This window comes from Mycena indigotica (assembly GCF_014461135.1).
Source record: "Mycena indigotica strain 171206Taipei chromosome Unknown Mind.scaff0016, whole genome shotgun sequence".
Lineage (NCBI taxonomy): Eukaryota > Fungi > Basidiomycota > Agaricomycetes > Agaricales > Mycenaceae > Mycena > Mycena indigotica.
In genome coordinates, this window is record NW_023503015.1 from 784,376 (window position 1) to 802,242 (window position 17,867).

Below are 17,867 nucleotides of genomic sequence, written 5' to 3' on the forward strand. Positions count from 1 at the left end.
AAGCAGGGGTTCCCCCCTGACAGCACCTGCGCAGCTAACACCATTACTGTGCCTCCAGGTCGCAGCAGTTCACATCCTAACATACTCTGTAGTTCTCAGAGTGGATTCAGTATTTTGGAAACTCTGTATTATCTCAATGTTAAATATTATTTTTCTTAACCATCATTTATTATATTAGTGTATGATTTATCTTATTCAAACACAGACTAGGTGAATTTTGTATGATATATAGCTTGAATTGTAATGAATCTTACTGAGAAAGTATAGTATTCTACATTTATTAGACTTGAATAAGTCATATCAGACATTCATATCATATCTCACAGTGCCATCACACATATTTACTTATATATCACTAAGAAACTGCCTTCTATGGGGTATAGTTGTGTATATTTTACACCTATTATACCTAAAACAAGTCAGATCAGCCATTTACACAAGAGATCACACTGCCATCACATGGATCACACAAGTATCACTTGATTTATAGGCCCATCAATTATTGATTGGGACCAACTCCCGGGGTCACTTCCAAATTGGGCCTGTCTCTTTTGGGACATGCCTAATCGGGCCTATCCCTTTTGGGAGATGCCTAATTAGGCATGTCTCTTTTGGGAGATACCAAATGGGGACAAATGTCACCACAAACACCATTACCGTGCCGTGGAACCTGGCGGAGATGGTTCATCTTTATCAATGGATTGCCCGGCGCCTACTTACTTTATGGCTCAAGCCAGGTATGGTGCATAATGTTCCGCATGTACACTGTACTTGCACGAGTCTACACAGTTGGTGCAGTGCCAAGTTGGTGCAATGTTACTGAAGTGCGAGGCTGACAAACTGGGGCAAATAATTTTTGATGTGGCGCCACGACCGTCTCTCAACAGGTTTTCATGACCTGGAGCGCCATTCTCGGCGGGGTTATCCTCTTCTCGGCGTCTGTCGCGCTCTACATTTGGCACAACGACCGCCGGCTGACTCATCTGTCGGCGCAAGCGGGCTCATTTTCACCCCACCGATGCACTCGTGAAGATGTAGAGGCCACGACAGCGCGTATGCTCGCGTCTCCGATCTCCATTGCGGACCAGATACCTCCAAAGACTGGCCGTAGGTATATCGTCATCGGTGGTGTGAGTATTCACAACTTTACCTGCAGCACGTTCGATTAATGGCATTGACAGGCTGGTTTTCTCGGTGGATGGATTGTTGTCCAATTGCTGGAACGGGGGGAGGACCCCAAAAAGATTCGCATTCTCGACATCCGACCTCCTGTTCGTCCTGACCTGACAACTGGCAAAGCGAAAGACGTCCAATTCATGGAATGCGACATCGCGGACCGAGCCGCTGTAGACGCGGCATTTCACGAGCCATGGCCTGAAAGCGACGCGTCCGAAACGACTGTCTTTCACACTGCCGCCAACATTCGATTTTACGAAAAAAGCAAGGCGCTGTTACCAAATTCCGCCAGGGTCAACGTCAACGGAACACAGCACATTCTCGATGCCGCAAAGGCAATTGGCGCGTCGACGATGGTGTACACCTCATCTGGCTCTGTCTCAGTTAGGAGAACGCGTTTTCTGCTTTGGCCATGGGAGAGGGAACCCAAATTGTTTGTTCAGCCCATCAACGAGGACGAGGGCCTGATACCCAAACGACACGACCAGTTTTTCTCCAATTACGCTGCGACGAAGATACAAGCTGAACGCAGGGTTAGAGCAGCGGACAAGACGCCATCAGGAAGTGGAGTTTTGAGAACAGGTTGCATTCGTCCCGGAAATGGTATATTTGGGCCTGGTGGAGATATGCTATGCGGTGCGTTGTCGGATTTGATAATCCGACCTTACTCCCAACTGACAAAACTATAGGCGCATATCTCGTACGTCAGGTTAATCCAACATGGATGGATACTGTCATCCAGAACTTCGTCTACGTCGAGAATGGGGCACTTTCGCATCTCCTCTACGAGCAGCGCCTAATTGAACTGGCTAATGGTAGTCAAAATCCCGATATTGGTGGCCAAGCATTCGTTATTGCTGATCCTGGCCCTCCACCAACCTACGGCGACGTGTACCTCACCCTGACGACATTGATGGATGGCGAAACTGTCTTCCCATTCGTTTCTCCGACATTAATGATACTCATGTCGGTGAGTATACATTTAGCTTTAGTGTTATCCTCTGAATTCCGCTAGCATATCATAGAGGGCTACTACTTGCTCTGCAAGTCTTCTGCCTTCTTCGCAAAACTATTACCCTCGCTCTCCGGTGATATGGTCAACCTTCAGCCATCCCTCTTCAACCTCGTGAATGTCCATCTGATTTTCGACGACTCTCGTGCACGGCTACCTCCGGAAAAGGGCGGGTTGGGGTACAAAGGCGGATGGACGACATTTGAAGGACTACACAAGACGGTGGATGAGCACAAGCGGGGACCGTTGCGTTCAGAACAGCGGTCAGATGTGGCGGGCATCAGTTTGGGATTTGGGTTGGGCAAAGCGCAGAGGGGGGTAAGCAAAGTAAATGAGACGATTAAAGACAATGTAGGCGTCGATCCCGCGAGAGTGTTAGGCTCGACATGACTTATCTGCACCCATACTGCACAGGATCCTCATCTTATCAACCAATTATTTGATGTCATCGTTCAACATTCCCACGTTCCTCACTCTTCATATAGCTTCATATGCCACTTGTCGCGATCTAGCTGGTGTTTAACGTTCATCACTTGCTCCACACCCGGAAATGCCAAGCGGCCCAAGCCTCACGCAGCAAGAAAGCCATAGTTTCTGCCGTGGTTGAAAAGTGCTGGCATATGCAGCTTTGATCGGCAGTCGTCGCTGACAGATGGAATCCGGCGCTGGAGTTGCGCTGGAGACCTTTGGGGCCCTATGGAGGTATAAAAACTCCAAAACGCTCGCACATATGTGGGCCTTTCCCATTCGTCAAACTCGACTTTTTCATTCGGCCTGTGGTCGTCTGCTTTTTTCTTTCCCTTCGTATTCAAGATTTCAGTGCAGTGCACTCGACGTTTTAACGATGTACAAGCTATTCGCCATCCTGTCCGTTGTGTCGATGATCACTGGGTCTGGCCTCGCTGCTCCTCTTGAGGTAAGATTCCATTGTTCTCTTCTCCGAGTTTATTCAACTCAGTTCATAACAGGCTCGGCGTGGGCGAGGCGGTAATGGCCGCGGCGGCGCAACAGCCCAAGGTGCTGTTGTGCAAGCCAATGTTGGAGCGGGAAACCTGGTTCAGGTATGTGAAAGCTCACGAATTTGGTTTTTTCATTTGTTGAACTTTGGCTAAATATGATTGTTAGTGCACCAGCTTTGACCAATCTGCTGCAGCGTTCAGCAACGGCGAGGGACCTGACGTCAAATTACCCCCGGTTCGTGCCAGCCACACATTCAAGAAGTGCATCCTCACATTCGTTCATAGTGCTCTACGATTACCGCCCCGAAAGTACCTTTCTCGGTGATCAGTATTAGATTCATGGCTGGCAATATACTAATATCCGTCAAGTGCACGAATATACAAGCTGTCGCTAACGCGTTTGGCACCGCCCTTGTGAGTGCTATGCTTTATTCACTACAGACCGTTGATGTCTTTCGACTACTGGCAGTGCAACACCATCGGTAATGCTGCTGTCGCAAGTCCCCCTAAGGCTGCTGCGCCGCCTCCCCTCCCGGTTTGGATAGCTTTCCCAAATCGGCGTTCATCGGACTAAACAGGCTCTAGGCTGCAGGCAAAGCACAAGCAGGAGCTCTTGTTCAGGTAAAGATGCGAACTCGGCTAAGTGTTAGTGCCTGACTCCAATCTCAGTGCACGACTTTCGACCAATCTGCTGCAGCCTTCAGCAACCCTGACGGCCCCGATCTCAAACTGCCTCAGGTAAGTTTCCTGCGGGCTTACAACTATTCGTTTTTCAATGTGTTCTGGGCAGTGTTCAAGCATTACCGCTCCTAAAGTCCCCTTCCCTGTGCGTGGCTATGGCTCGTCGTTGACACAGTCTCACTGGATCATAGTGCACGAATATCCAAGCCGTCGCAAACGCATTCGGAACCAAGCTGGTGTGTATTCCAAAGCCTCCATGCTGCTGCATAATCTCATTGTTTTTTCGTAGTGCAGCACCATCGGCCAGTAGATTGGCGAGCTCGGACCTTGGGTTGGCGAAAGAGTTATACCGTCGAATTGGGTCTCTGTCTCTGTACCTTGAATCCATGCGGAAGTTCATCCGAAACGATCTGGAGTATAATTATAATCTCCCTGTGACCGGTTCGTTATAATATTAGCCAGACCTGAGCTTGTTCTTGGCTCAGGCCGCCGGTGGGTCAGCCGTGCTGCGATCGTCAGAATCATGTAAATCAGGGCCAACCACAGATCACACAGATCAGATTAGCTTGATACCATCATCTCCGGCCCATCAGCCGTCGGCCAAGCAACCCCAAGCCTTCGCACTCTATTAATACCACCACCCTCCAAAAACTTCCCTGAAAAATCCGTCATTTTGCGCCAAAATTGCGCCTCAGAGCTCTGCAGACGGATGAGGCGACATGACACGCTTTTTGACCCATTCTTTGACTCTCATCCGAAGATGCGTTTTTCGCACCTGTTGTCAACTTGAGGCTGGTCATGTCTTCCTCAATCACCTTCCCGCTTCGCACCGAATGTCTGCAGGAACTCGCAATACGGGTCTCGTGGCTACTTTACCGCGTGCGCGTGGTTCGCAACTGCAGTCTAAACGCGGGGAATCACTGAATATGTCGGCAGTTTTCGACAGCTCCGGTTCTTTCACGATCAAGTTGATTCATCCAATGTCTTCCATTCCAATTCTCTTCATCTGCGCTGACCAGACCCTCTGATCACGGTGGGCAACGGGTCCCGCATCCTGAGACTTTACCCGGCTAGCTTCGCGTTTCAACCGGCCACATGGGCGAGCTGGGGTCTTCCGTGGGGGTGGGGTAAATGGTATAAAGGGAGGCTGACGAGTGAGAACAAACCCATCCATTTCTTCTTCGACATGGTCTTCATCCGCTCTCTCCTCGTCCTCGGCTCGCTCTTTGCTGCTGGCTTGGCCAACCCCGCCAAACGCACCCCTGCGCAAGTCGAGGCGGACCTGAACAATGTGGCTACCCAGGTCACCAACCTTGACAACCTCATCAAGGCATTCCCTGCCAGCGGCCTTGCTGGTGCTCTGGTCAGTCCTTTGAGACCCTTTGCATCGTTGGCAGTAGCATCTGACAACGTTGAAGGCCATCCACAATGCGGCTACCCCATTGGTGACAGCACTCAACACTGCGACCAGCGACTCCACCGTATGACAAACTATATTTTGTCAAGCCCAACCCACCCTAACACTTTCGCATAGAGCACCGGCCCCCTCGGTGAAAGTGACGGCGCGGCTGTCCTCGCGATCGTCACTGGCTTCCAGCCTACCATTCTCGATGCCCTTACCCGCATCGTTGCTGACAAGAGCGCTTTTGTACGTGCTTGACCGTGTCTCGAACTTGAAGTAGAAAGACCAACTCTTCCTCATAGGCTTCCCAACCAATCTCTGGTCTCCCAGCCCTTGTTCACCAAGATTTGGTCAACCTCCAAACTGCTACCACCGCCCTTGCCAACTCCCTTCTCGCCAACGCCCCCGTACGCCCAAATCTCTTCTCGAACAACGGGCACTGATTGTTCTCTCTCACAGGCTGACTTGAAGCCCTCCGCTTCGGCTGTTGAAGGCGCCATTCTCACTGCTCTTAGCACCGCAGTTGCCGCCTACGCAACCTAGGGTCTTGAATGTCGTTATTGGGAGTGGACGCGTGCAATGAGTACGAAATATGCATCGAACGTTCTTCAGAGTAGTATTGGTTGCCAACACGACCTCCACGCAATGTCTTCACGAAATGTTTATTTGCGCCAACAACATCGGAAAGTCCCGTCTGAATCGCGGGATGATAGATTGAGTTGGTTGGTGGGCGTACGCCGTAAGAATCAACGACCAACAACCGACGTCCCACTCCCATTGAGTTTTCTGAATTACCCCAATTACTGCCCACGCTAAAACTATCAGTTACGGAAGATGGGGACTCAATGAGGGCCGGAATAAGGAGCTTCAACGACTTTCAGCTTGTCAATCTTGTGCACTTATCGAAACTTGAAAGACGGTCCTTGTCTCATCTCAAGAAAGATAACTCGGCAATCAATGTTTGATGGGTCGAGGCCTTTGCCACTACTGCAGCCTCATTGTGTCGATGTCGATGAGTGTGCTATGATTGTCAATAGGGAGTGTAGGCCTCCCAGCGAAACATTGGACCCTGTTGGTAGAAAGGACATATGAATTTGTTGCATGCCCAGATCAGATCGCTGTGCTCAGCCATCAAACCCGAGAAATCACAAATCCGGGTTCACAGTTGTTATAAGAGCAACGGCCAACAGCGGGAAACTCCGTTCCTACCGCCACCGGCTTTCTGCGAGCGTCGAGGGGCGGCCATGGCGGCCTCCTCGCCTGGCCACTATAGCGGACTACCCATCATGGACACGAACACACTCACACCTGAGATCATCCAGTTGGCAGAGGATCTGTCTGTGCTACTTCTCATGAGTAAAAGCCCGCACTGACCCGTGCTACTTCCAGCCTCGCTCTCAAGGTCTGTCCCACAAGTTGTCAACGGACCAAAGCTTATTCGTGATAATCCCAGCTCTACTTCGCCGGCTGCTTCGCCCTGCTATTTTTCGACTACTTCCTGACGCTGGCCGATGAGGTGGAGCTGATATGGAAGGCAAACAAGACGAGCATGTTCTATTTGTTCGTTATGGTGTGTGGCTTGCCCTGAGCAGAGCTTATCTCAGGCTCACGATTGCGGATGCAGAACCGGTACTGCCCACTGGCCTTCGCCATCATTACCCTCTTCGGTGAGCTATCGTCTGGAGCGTCAACAAACATAGCTAAGACCCCAAATCAGCCTACGTTTCCCCACTATGGACCCATGAAGTGTGTCATCTCTCACTACGCCAACAAACTCACTCACAGCCTAATAGATGTAGACTTTTCCAGTCTAAGTACTGTTGCTTGATACTTATCCCTTGCGCCAGCTGCAACCGATTCGCTATTGTAGAGTGGCTTCAAACCCTTCTCATCGTCGTCCCGGCAGAAATTGTACTTCTATTTCGGTGGGGTTTTCCAATGATAAAAGCTTCGATATTTACGCCCAACTCTACAGCGTCTTCGCACTGATGAACAGAAACAGATATATCTGTACTTTTCTGTGGGCCCTCATCCTCGCGGAATGCATCATCGTCTTTTACGCCATGTCGCTCCCCGGCACGAATAACGGTACTTGGTCTCGGATTTCACCGCCTTGTCCAAGCTTATCATGCCGCCAGCCCTTCCATTACCACATTTCGACCTCGACTCTTTCCAAAGTATGTGTTCTACGACTGGGCAGCATGTCCTGACCACCCACCGCTCAGTCTGCATTCTCTACTCTGATCCACACATGTAAGCTTAGTATTGACGCGTGTAAATTGTTGCTTGACAACAACTTCCTTCAGGGATACCGCATACCTCGCCGTGACCATCGCATTCGACAGTATCGTGTTCGGGTTAACCATCTTCGCGACATTCAACCGGGTCCGCTCGCAAGTAAACCGCGCCAATGCCAACGCCAACGCAGCAGGTCGCCGAGCGCGCTCTGCCCTCCACTCCATTCTCCGACTGGACGACAGGCCAGGCCACACCTCGATTCTTGGCACCATGCGATGGGACGGGACGCTCTATTTCTGTGTCATCCTGTCGGGCAACATAGTCTGGATGGGACTCGCACTCTATGCACGACCAGGTTTGAAGTTTATGAATGCCCAGCCGAGCATGTAGTACGTGCTCTTCCTTATCATTCTCCTATCTCCTCTAACAACCAAGCAGCATGACTTCTGTCATGATCAACCGGCTCACACTTTCAGTCCGCAAAGTTGCCGTCGAGGCAAACTCAGTGCGGACTTCAATTGAATGGCCCAGCGCCATATTCTCGCGCGCACCGCCGGCGACGCCACGGACAGAGTTTGGCAGTCCCAGACCAACTACGCTCGCATTCGCCCAGACCGCTACCAACCGCGATAGTGTCCTCCCATAACATCGTTGGATGGGCGGAAGAGCTGTGCTGTCTCCCCCTAGCCAACGCGTCCACCTTCTCGGAGGCAGAATAAAAACTGACTGCCTAGACTTGCTTGTTATTGACTGCTTTACATTTCCTCGCGTACAAGCTATATAACGTTAACAACAAGTCCAATTTACCATACCTAGCTAGCTGCTTATGTACCTGTACAAATTTGGTTTCGGAAATGTCTGTTGTAATTACTGTTGCGCAATGCTCATCAAGCTTCCGACGAATGTGAGGATCTACCAAAGTCCAGTGAGAAAGTTCACATATAGAGCAGAGATAACGAACCAGCCGTGGTCGAACGTCCACAATGTCTTCAGGAACCAAGAAAATGAGTGCGTTCATCTTCCGGGCAATTGAAATCGCCAACTTGGCGTTCTGTCTCCTGTCCTCGTAATCACCATTGGCACTAACGTCGAGTATAAGTGCGGGGTCGACGATTCCGGGTCGTATAGCTTCCAACAGGTCCAGGAAGAACAAGCCAGTCGTGATGGAAGGGTCCTTGAATGAGCGAATGGGACGTGACGAGTTGGCCTTGGTGTTGGCCCACTTGAGCATCTCCGTATCCGAAATTGGGCGATTTGATTTCGACAGTTGGGTAAGGGTCTTGACGATGTTCATTCGCATTAGTTGCCATACAAGACCCAGCACAAGTGTCTTTGTCCCATCCGTGATATCGGCGCCTTGGATTCCCACCATGTGCATCCCATTCTGCTTGGCCAGGTCAACACAATAGTTAGTATTTTCAACAGCCTTGAAGCGCGAGAGCTGGCTCTGGTTTGGTGTGACACCAATGTCAGCGCCTTCGTCGTCATCTCCGCCTGCTCCACCGCTTGCATACGAGACGGGTTCCGCGGAAACGCCGCCCTTGGGCTTGGAGACGCGCCGCCATACAACACTGCCTGGTAAAATCTTGTCGAATGCTTGCAGTATGATAAGACCGTCTTTGAGGTTCTCGAATAAGTTGAAGACACCTGGCTCAACACCAAGCGAATTGAGCCATAGGGTAAACACACGTGCTTCTCTTTCACCCTCTGCATCGAAATCTTCGATCGCACCATAGTCTTTTGCCTCCTGCTCATCGAGGGGCTCCAAACCAGGATGTGTGTTGAAAAGATTAGCAACGAATGCGAGATTCAGACGTGGGTTCCCGGCAACAAGAGATGAGACCGTGAGGAAACGACGACATCCAATGGCAGCTGCGTTCTGAAGGACTTGTTCTGCCCTCTGTCGAAGGTCGCGGGTCTGCAATGGAGCGCGAGAGCATTGGTCAGGTTTGAGCTGATTGAGAAGAACGGTGTAATTTTCGCCGTCCATAACGTCGCGGCTGAAGTTATTGACCCGACGATTCCATCCGGCCGCTTTTAGGTGATAGTTGAACCACCGTAAAAGGATTTGGTCGGCAGTAAGACGGAGTAGGTCATCGATCGTCTCGCCGGGTTCGCAAAGACGATAAAGTTCTGGGTGTAGCTTGATATCAACTTGTGCAAGAAGTCCGCGTCTAATAATTTGCCATATAAGGCCCAGAATAAGATGCTCACGGCCCTCGGCAAGGTCCGTCGAGCCGATATTAACGACAGAGCAGCCGATACCCTTGGCTGAAGTGATGACGATGTTGTTGTTTTCGGTGATTTGGAAAGCATTCAGTGGGCGTTTCGATGTGGGCTTGTTGAGGACACGGGTGTCAATGGTATCTGGGACTGAGTCGTTGATGAGTTTACACAAGATGAGGCCGTCCTTGCACTCCTCGAATATCTGCATTGTTGAAGTTGGAATGGGAAACCGCGAACTGACATCGGCGTCGTTCTCGATGACCTGCTCTTGATTAGATGACGGCCGAAAAAGTGGTAGCGGGACACACGCTATTGATGTGGTTGGTGAATTCCGTTCTCTCGTCCTCGTTGATGGTGTGGCTCACGTTCGCATTCGAGCCTTGTACTGTCACCTTGCCTGCCTTGGTAACGAGTGCTGCCCGCTCGGAACGCATCTTGACATTGAGCTATAAGACCGTTTAGTCTCGATCGCTCTGAGATCAATCCACCTCAAACGCACCTCGACCCAATCCTCCAACTCAACCTTCCCACTTGCATCAACACTGACTTTCTTGAGTGTTTCTCGCGCAAGATCATACGACTCTCCACTGGCTTGTAGTGTCTGTAGGACTACAGCCTTATCGACACGTCCGGGAGAATCAGTGTGAATCGCGCTTGTGAACGGGTTCAATACAGCGAGTTAATCGCTCATCGCGGTACTCACTTGAAGCGATTTATTAAGTCGAACATCTCCTCGCGAGAGACATCAGGATATTTCTTTTGCAGGCGAAAGGCCTCCATAGTTGGTGGTGGTTGGTGGAAGAGCGAGAATGATGGCGGTGCTTATGAGAGACTCATCTTCGTCATTCTTGGTCACCATCTTCAACACTCACAGGAGCGCAGCCCGCAGCGGCACTGCAGCTCTTCCACAGCTCGCAGTACGCAGTATTAACCGATCAATCTTAGCATGACGGGCCAAATATGACCACACAAGGACACACAACTCAGAACTGGAACTGATGTTACTCTTGACACAGTCAAGATATCTTCAAGTTCATTTCAACGATGCACTATCTCACTGCCTACATCTACTCAAGAGAACAAGTCCTCATGGCTTGAAATAAAGGGGACGGGACGTGATGTCTGCACAAAGACTCAAAGGGAACACGTTGCATTCATGTCTGAAAGAGACTTGCCTACTTGAACTCAAACGGTTGTTCATTGCTTCAAAGGATGCCCGTCCTTACCCGCCAGGCCAGACGAGCGCAAGGTCTTCCACCCCCAGAATTACCCGCTCCGGAGCCAAAACGCAAAGCTCCGCGGAAACGACTACCATCCAAGACGTTGAAGCCACAGGAGCCTTTACCACGCTCTAAATTACTTCCGGCTATAACCTCTCGTCGACCTGCTCCACTGGCCACGCCAGTACGCTCCTTATCACCTCTCACGTCTTTGGCTCCCTCCTCAACTACTGAATCATCGACATTCGGTTCTCGCGCTTCTTCCCTCTCGAGTGAGGCAACCATATATGATACGTCGACAAACGCTGTCCCGGCTCATCCAACCCTGCAACGTATGGTCCAAAAGCCTTGGCTTCTGCAACCAGGTTGGGATTTCCAACTTGATATGGAGGGTCAGAGCTTGCATCTCTACCAAACACAACCAGAAGACGATAATCGATGGCTCGGCTTTGGGTCAAGTCAGGATGGGGTCCAAGACACCCGTACATCGTCACCAGCACCACGAGCGGTGAGAGATCCGATGGGAAAGGGGAAGGGCAAAGCCCATTAGCACTAAATCGAAGTTCGATTCCAATATATAATCCGATCGCAACGCTCACTTTCGCTTGAGCTGTTTAGACTGACTTATCGCGTTGCAACAAATAAACGGTGAGAGAGCTTCTGTGCACCACAAATGACGATAAGATTCAATGATCTTCACCACGGAAGTAAAAAGGTGTTTGCCGAGTCTGTTGGTTGTTGGGGAAAAACAGGCACCACAGCCGCATCCAGCAACACCTGCCCAATGACGAGTCCGACGACGCCGTGACATTTTTCTCATAAACTTGGATTCCGCCTTGGAAACGTGAGTGCCACGTGGGCTGTTCCGTTGCAAGTCTCTTTTATCCCGGCCCCGATGCCTCTCCTTGCCCGACGACCCCGCTGTTAATCTTTCATTGTCGGTCGCTATGTGCGTTAATGAGCTGGTTACGTAATTGATCTACTGACGATCCAAATCCCCTAGTCCGCAAATCTCAGAGGAAACGAAGCAATGGAGAAAGATACCTCTCCAGAACTCTCCTCGCACCGTTCTTGAACCTTTTTTACACCACCCACAAATAGACCCGACTCTCGCCGGTCACCGGAGAATAAATCGGCTAGCCGGAGCCGTGGGCCGGTGGACGGATGGTTACGGCTTCTCTGATGCTAAACCATGACGGTTCTGTTCCTTAATCGCGCTCCTCGCGACGCGCCTAAGAATTGTACTCACGCGTTTCTGACCAGGTTAAAGACCCGAGTGTCTTTCCGATGCACCGTCATTCCTTTCCGGTTTTCCCTTCGTTCTTTCCTCTCGTCGCATCCCTCCCATGGTGTTCCGCCTCCCAACCCATCTTGACAACTTCATACCGCCTCCCGCTGCTCAAGCTCACAGCCACATGTCTAGCAGACCGTGGAGAGGGACTCTTACTGTGCGCGGTATGAGGTTGTCAGATCCGGCGAGCAACCAGGAGATTCGCGTCACCGCTGTTGAGACTGACGGTGATAGGTGTGTTATTGTGTTGCTTGCTTAATTTATCATTTTTTCTCAATGAACTATCCAGCGATGTAGCTAGATGGCCGACCCACTTCTTTGCGCATATTGCTCACGGACGACCTATCCAACGTCAAGTCCGTGAATGGATTCAACAGCATGCGCCGCCCATCTCTACATTCATGCCTGACCGTCATCCTGACCCTGACTCGAATGTTGTCAACGTTGCGACTTTTCGTTCGCTCTCGCGAATGTTGTTCGAGCAACAACTTGTCGCGATTGCCCCCTGGGGGACAGATTCTTCTTTCACTGGCGGTGGACTCGTTATTGTTCCTGCTGAACACTCTAGCGCGCTTTTAGTCGCAGCTCTCTTCTTTTCACAACTACCGGAAATCATAACTGGTCCTAGCTCTAGCTCCGCTCCTTTTCCACAGACCTTGACGCCCCTCGTCACGACTCGCCCACACGGGCAACACAATCCCTTGGCTTACAACTTATACAACCAGCCTGGCCCTAGCTCCGCCGGCACGACTGTCTCTTATTCTCACTACCCTTCCCCGACTGCCTATCGTTCTAGTCCGCTCCGTGATGATGGCTCCCGAAGCCCACCGGATCGCGCAGAACAAATGATCAGCGCCACTGGACGCTACCGACCCCTGCTGCCGCCTGGAGCAGGTTACACTAGTACTGTGACTCCCAGCCCCCCGCATACTGGCTATACTTCTAGCCCTCCCCAGCAGCATCAGATGCAGCATCATCAGGCTGATCCCAGCCAATACGCACCGTACGGCGCTTACCCACCCCACAACGGCTAACACCAATGTCGAGGCTCGCCAAAAGACACCTAATCGCCAACTTGCAAATACCCTCACAACCATACCCTAGACCAACTCCACGCTCTAGTCTGCATTTTCGCTCGAACTCTGCTGTTCGATGCAACCCACTGTTTCCATTTTTCCGTTGTATCGGTACTAGCCCTCATCATCCTTTGTAGCACCACCTCGCCTCGGCCTCGCTTTCGTTCTCGCCTTCTTCGGAGACAGAAGTTGTGTGTCAACCAAAATAACCTTGTATTTGTAGTCATCTCTCGAACCTTGCTATAGCCCTTTGGATACGTACCCCAGATGTATTACTAGCATTCTCTATCTCATTCCTCTTCTCGATATGGAATCTTATCGGTGGAAGGCAGCGGCCCGGCTTCGGTGATGGCCGCGGAGTTTAAATTCGACGGCTCCCACGCAATATTGGAGAAGAACCGCCAATTGAATGAACGACCCCGGAGGAGAGTTCAAACTCTGCTTCTCGGAGGCAGTATGTAGCCATGCATCGACAAGAAGCCACCCCTCACAATTAAAAAAATCAATCTGTCTGTCGAGCAACTCCATCGCCGCGCACACGCCGGAAGCACTTATAAGAACAAGCGCAATTCAGATTTCCAACTTGTTGTTGACGCCCATATGCAGAGACTTCATCCTTGGAATGGAACCTCTCGGTCCCTACCAATCACCTTATTCACTTATATCCGACACCGCCGCCGCAAGCCTTCTCTCAAGTTCTTTCCGTTAAATTGGTCCCATCCCAATGCAAATCGACTTTCGAGATTCGGTGATTACAACGAGAAAGTAGTACACTTGCAAACTTGAGACTTCTCTGTTGGCCTTATCGCGTCGCGGGTGTTGATGCCTTGCCTGCATCGTTGCACTAAACGACTATGAGTATTGAAGACCGCCGGAGAAGGAGAAACTTCACAGAAGGTAGGCCCAACAGATCCGCCAATTCGCTGGTCGTGCACTAAATACGTACGTATGAGATGTGTTTCATTGGACCCGCAAATGTCGTCTCACACTAAAAGGTATCTGAGGCGCAACAACGGTCTTGCACTGCAACAGCTCGTTAAAAACCATTCGTCGAGAGCACGACGATGCGTACCTGCGGTAGCCCAATATCGGGCAGAATCTTGTTGTCCAGTCCGTCTGTCGAGTCAGTGCACTACAAGTCGTTAGGGCAAAGTCGCCACCACAAAAGTGTGGAATGCAAACAGGAATCGGGGTTGCAACACCGGGAGCGTCCAGAGCCGCGGCAGCCGCGATAGTGTTGCACTGAACGAACGTCAACAGATAAGGTTTTCGTATAAACCGTAGTCAGGAACCACTGACGAGAGTCGTGCCAAATGCGTTGGCGACAGCTTGAATGTTGGTGCACTGAACAACACGATGAGTCCATGTCAGCCATGATGTCAGCCCAGTATCGCACATTGAAAGGCACTTTCGGAGCCTTTATACTCGAGCACTGATAAATCATTAGCTTAGTAACAGAGCTTGCAGTTGAGGATGTCTAACCTGAGAGATCCCGAGATCAGGACCATCTGGGCTACTAAATGCTGCAGCAGATTGATCAAAGCTGGTACACTGGAGAAAGTTATTGGTATCCGTTTTCGAAGGATACTCGAAGTTGGACACATGCCTGAACGAGATTTCCGATTGTGATGCTGGGAGGCGAAGTGTTGTCCCGAATTGGACGATTGTCTTGACTGGCGCTTTGAGTTGTAGATTTGGTCGGAGCAGCGCCGCCCTTGGTAACCGGAGCTGTGTTCTGCGTCGCTCCTTTAGCCCCCGCTGTGGCTCCTGCAGCAGCCTGACTTGGAGATTAATATGATAAGGATATTATATGAAGAAAATACTTCTGCTGGAGGTGCTGGGGCAGCCTCAGGGGGAGTTGCGACAGTCTGAGCGCCACTGGCATTGCCGATGGTGTTGCACTAGATAGGATGATGAACTAGTCGATCAAGCGTCAAGCTTACAATCACTCACGAGAGCGGTTCCAAACGCGTTTGCAACAGCTTGAATATTCGTGCACTAGAACGCAATCAGTATGTTGTTAATTAGTATAACCAGCATACTCACAGAGAATGGTACTTTCGGGGCGATGATTGTAGAGCACTATGACCCATAAGAGTTTACTTCCGGTGTGAAGAGTGAATGAGATGGGGGAACGAACAGGGGGTAATTTGACGTCAGGACCATCCCCGTTGCTGAACGCTGCAGCAGACTGATCAAAGCTGGTGCACTAAGAACGGTCAGCAATCGAAACAAGCTGGTTCATAAGATGGGCAGACCTGGACCAAATTTCCGGTCGCGGAATTTGCTTGAGCAGCTCCCTTGCCTCTGCCTTTACCGCCTCGACCACGCCGAGCCTTCCCGGGTTTGAGTCAAGTTAAAGTGTGTAGATAAACCTCGCTCACCTCGAGAGGAGCAGCAAGGCTCGATTCCGCAAGAATTGTCACGATGGAGAGAAGAACAAAGATTTTGTACATCGTTCAAACGTCGAGTGCACTGCACTACTGGTAGGAGATGGTAAAAAGCAAACGACCACAGGCCGATTGGGAAAAGTTGGAGGCGAAGGATGGGAAGGGTCCAAAGCTCTTCTAGACGCGGAAATGCTTTTATAGTGCTGTGGGTCCGACTCTTGAACGACTTCCGATCCAGCAACCATTGGGCTCAACACGCGCGGCTGTTTCTGACGGTTGTTTCTGCTTGATAGGCTGCATTTCATATGACTTCGCGGCGTTCGTGGGTGATACTTGTTGAGAAAGTGACTGTTTCTATTGTAAAGCGGAGAAGAGAGAGAAAAACTCGAAGTCACATGCGGCGATGATTATAGCTTATGTAAACGGACCTCGTCGGCAGGCAGCACCGGTTGAGAGCTTACGTGGCAGAGCGCGTAACGATTACGGGCGCTCAGGTCCATTTCTCGGACTCTGTTTGTCTATGGTAGAGCTGGTGGTGAAGATTACTTAGTGCGACATCACCGTCAAGGCTAAGTGAACACTGAAGTCTTCTCCATAGTAACACAGAGCTCGACTCAGACGGCGCGCAGGAATAAGATAAGAGGACATATACCGCACGGAAGGAGACGGAAAGCTTCAGTGGAATTGCTGTGCAAGCTTGGTGCACGCCGGAACGACCCATGATAAGATAATTTCGGTGATGCCCCTCGGTAGATCAAAGTTAGAACCACGCGGCGATCTGTTCTTTTTCCACCCACCCTCACGGTGATACCATGTCTGCGAAGAAAAACGACGACCGAAAGTCAAGTATAGCACGTCTCTCCCACCCCTGCGCTCGCAGCTCTGACAAACCACCCGTTTTTCGCCAGTCGTCATTCTCGGCGGTGGCGCGGCAGGAATCAACACCGCCCGCCCACTCTCCGCCAAACTCGATGCGTCAAAATACGCGCTGACGCTCATTGACCCACGGCCATTCCGTGTGCTGCTGCCAGCCACGCTCAGGATGGTGGTCTCCGACAAGTACAACCTGGCGTCAACAGAGTCTGCCCTGGTGCCATACGACAAGCTGTTTCATGGCGGCAAAGGCACCTTCATCCAGGACTCTGTCCAGAGCATCACACAGCAAATTGGAGAGAGTTCCGGCTTCTTAACTCTTGCGAGTGGACAGACGGTGCCGTATGATATACTCGTGTTGGCGACCGGGCTGGCGTGGTCATACCCCATCGCATTTCCCGACTCTCTCGGAGACGTGCAGGAGTACGTGAAGAGCCGCCAGGACGAGTTCGCCGGCGCCGAAAATTACCTTCTCGTTGGTGGAGGCGCGATTGGTTGCGGTGTGTTTCATCCTCTCCCCAATTTCGTCACTTAACTTGGACATTTCTAATCTAGAACTCGCGGGTGAGCTTAAAGACATCTGGCCAGCTAAAGACGTGACGATCGTCCATGGCCAGCGCCTCTTGCTTAACGACTCTTACAGCGAGCGTTACCGCAGGCGTGTCGCGAACGACCTCGCCAAACGGGGCGTCAACCTGCAACTCAACGAACTTGTCCCCATCGACAACATTACCGCCGACTCTGTCACAACCCAAAACGGACTCAAAATTGCGGCCGGCCTTGTGGTAAAGACCACGGGTGCCTCAGGGCCGAATACCGCATACATTCAATCTCTCGGGAGCGGGGTTCTAACTCCCGCTGGCTTTGTCAAGGTCCAGCCCACGCTGCAGCTGCTCGACTTCCCGAATGTCTTTGCGGCAGGCGATATCGTTGAATGGCCGGAACAGAAGCAGGCGATTAAAGCACAAGACCATGCCGCACTCGTCGCGAAGAACGTGCTCTTGTTTGTTAACAGCAAACAACTAAAGAACTACAAGACCGCGTTTGAAGCCATCGTCCTCACCAACGGCAGGGTCTGTCCTCCTTGCATTATCCAGCCTCTCTCTGACAATTTTTCAGGCCAGCGGCTCTTCTTATTTCGGAGTTCTTTGGGGCATTATAATCGGTGGCTGGCTGACAGCCTTGATTAAGTCCAAAAACCTCCTGATACCCAGGTTCCGCAGTGATTCGGGTTTAGCTTAGTCTCCGGTGTTCAATGGTGTGTGGGTGTGTGTGTGTAATCAGGACGTAGTTATGTTTCCAGTACAGCATAGATTTATTCGT

At 51.0% G+C, this 17,867-nt stretch overlaps 8 protein-coding genes across 8 annotated transcripts; 6 read left to right on the forward strand and 2 right to left on the reverse strand.

Annotated features, from left to right (window-relative positions):
- Positions 1-893: 893 nt before the first annotated feature.
- Positions 894-2,779, forward strand: MIND_01359700 (3-beta hydroxysteroid dehydrogenase isomerase family; the record flags this gene model as incomplete). The annotated part of the gene is made up of 5 exons (XM_037370026.1): positions 894-1,130; positions 1,182-1,812; positions 1,866-2,146; positions 2,192-2,539; positions 2,603-2,779. 5 exons carry the CDS (start codon positions 894-896, stop codon positions 2,777-2,779), a joined length of 1,674 nt encoding a protein of 557 aa, XP_037213582.1.
- Positions 2,780-4,626: 1,847 nt separating this feature from the next.
- Positions 4,627-5,773, forward strand: MIND_01359800 (uncharacterized protein; the record flags this gene model as incomplete). The annotated part of the gene is made up of 5 exons (XM_037370027.1): positions 5,015-5,191; positions 5,247-5,309; positions 5,363-5,476; positions 5,533-5,637; positions 5,690-5,773. 5 exons carry the CDS (start codon positions 5,015-5,017, stop codon positions 5,771-5,773), a joined length of 543 nt encoding a protein of 180 aa, XP_037213583.1.
- Positions 5,774-6,405: 632 nt separating this feature from the next.
- Positions 6,406-8,114, forward strand: MIND_01359900 (uncharacterized protein; the record flags this gene model as incomplete). Its single annotated transcript, XM_037370028.1, has 11 exons — positions 6,406-6,566; positions 6,620-6,632; positions 6,684-6,800; positions 6,855-6,897; positions 6,948-6,978; positions 7,078-7,155; positions 7,206-7,318; positions 7,369-7,407; positions 7,456-7,483; positions 7,537-7,857; positions 7,907-8,114. The coding sequence occupies exons 1-11, from the start codon at positions 6,475-6,477 to the stop codon at positions 8,112-8,114; spliced, it is 1,083 nt and encodes a 360-aa protein (XP_037213584.1). The 5' UTR covers positions 6,406-6,474.
- A 221-nt stretch (positions 8,115-8,335) lies between these two features.
- MIND_01360000 (uncharacterized protein) lies at positions 8,336-10,492 on the reverse strand (the record flags this gene model as incomplete). Its single annotated transcript, XM_037370029.1, has 5 exons — positions 10,398-10,492; positions 10,194-10,347; positions 10,003-10,140; positions 8,430-9,956; positions 8,336-8,380 (listed from the first exon to the last, which is right to left on the reverse strand). The coding sequence occupies exons 1-5, from the start codon at positions 10,472-10,474 to the stop codon at positions 8,336-8,338; spliced, it is 1,941 nt and encodes a 646-aa protein (XP_037213585.1). The 5' UTR covers positions 10,475-10,492.
- Positions 10,493-10,906: 414 nt separating this feature from the next.
- Positions 10,907-11,464, forward strand: MIND_01360100 (uncharacterized protein; the record flags this gene model as incomplete). The annotated part of the gene is made up of 1 exon (XM_037370030.1): positions 10,907-11,464. The coding sequence occupies one exon, from the start codon at positions 10,907-10,909 to the stop codon at positions 11,462-11,464; it is 558 nt and encodes a 185-aa protein (XP_037213586.1).
- Positions 11,465-12,260: 796 nt separating this feature from the next.
- On the forward strand, positions 12,261-13,239 carry MIND_01360200 (uncharacterized protein; the record flags this gene model as incomplete). Its single annotated transcript, XM_037370031.1, has 2 exons — positions 12,261-12,439; positions 12,495-13,239. The coding sequence occupies 2 exons, from the start codon at positions 12,261-12,263 to the stop codon at positions 13,237-13,239; spliced, it is 924 nt and encodes a 307-aa protein (XP_037213587.1).
- An 844-nt stretch (positions 13,240-14,083) lies between these two features.
- On the reverse strand, positions 14,084-15,737 carry MIND_01360300 (uncharacterized protein; the record flags this gene model as incomplete). Its single annotated transcript, XM_037370032.1, has 15 exons — positions 14,084-14,125; positions 14,174-14,215; positions 14,269-14,304; positions 14,354-14,413; positions 14,464-14,523; positions 14,581-14,625; positions 14,678-14,713; positions 14,764-14,832; positions 14,888-15,058; positions 15,105-15,182; positions 15,235-15,279; positions 15,328-15,363; positions 15,422-15,490; positions 15,540-15,617; positions 15,666-15,737. The coding sequence occupies 15 exons, from the start codon at positions 15,735-15,737 to the stop codon at positions 14,084-14,086; spliced, it is 939 nt and encodes a 312-aa protein (XP_037213588.1).
- Positions 15,738-16,453: 716 nt separating this feature from the next.
- MIND_01360400 (Apoptosis-inducing factor) lies at positions 16,454-17,786 on the forward strand (the record flags this gene model as incomplete). Its single annotated transcript, XM_037370033.1, has 4 exons — positions 16,454-16,517; positions 16,580-17,044; positions 17,100-17,617; positions 17,664-17,786. Exons 1-4 carry the CDS (start codon positions 16,484-16,486, stop codon positions 17,784-17,786), a joined length of 1,140 nt encoding a protein of 379 aa, XP_037213589.1. The 5' UTR covers positions 16,454-16,483.
- Positions 17,787-17,867: the final 81 nt, after the last annotated feature.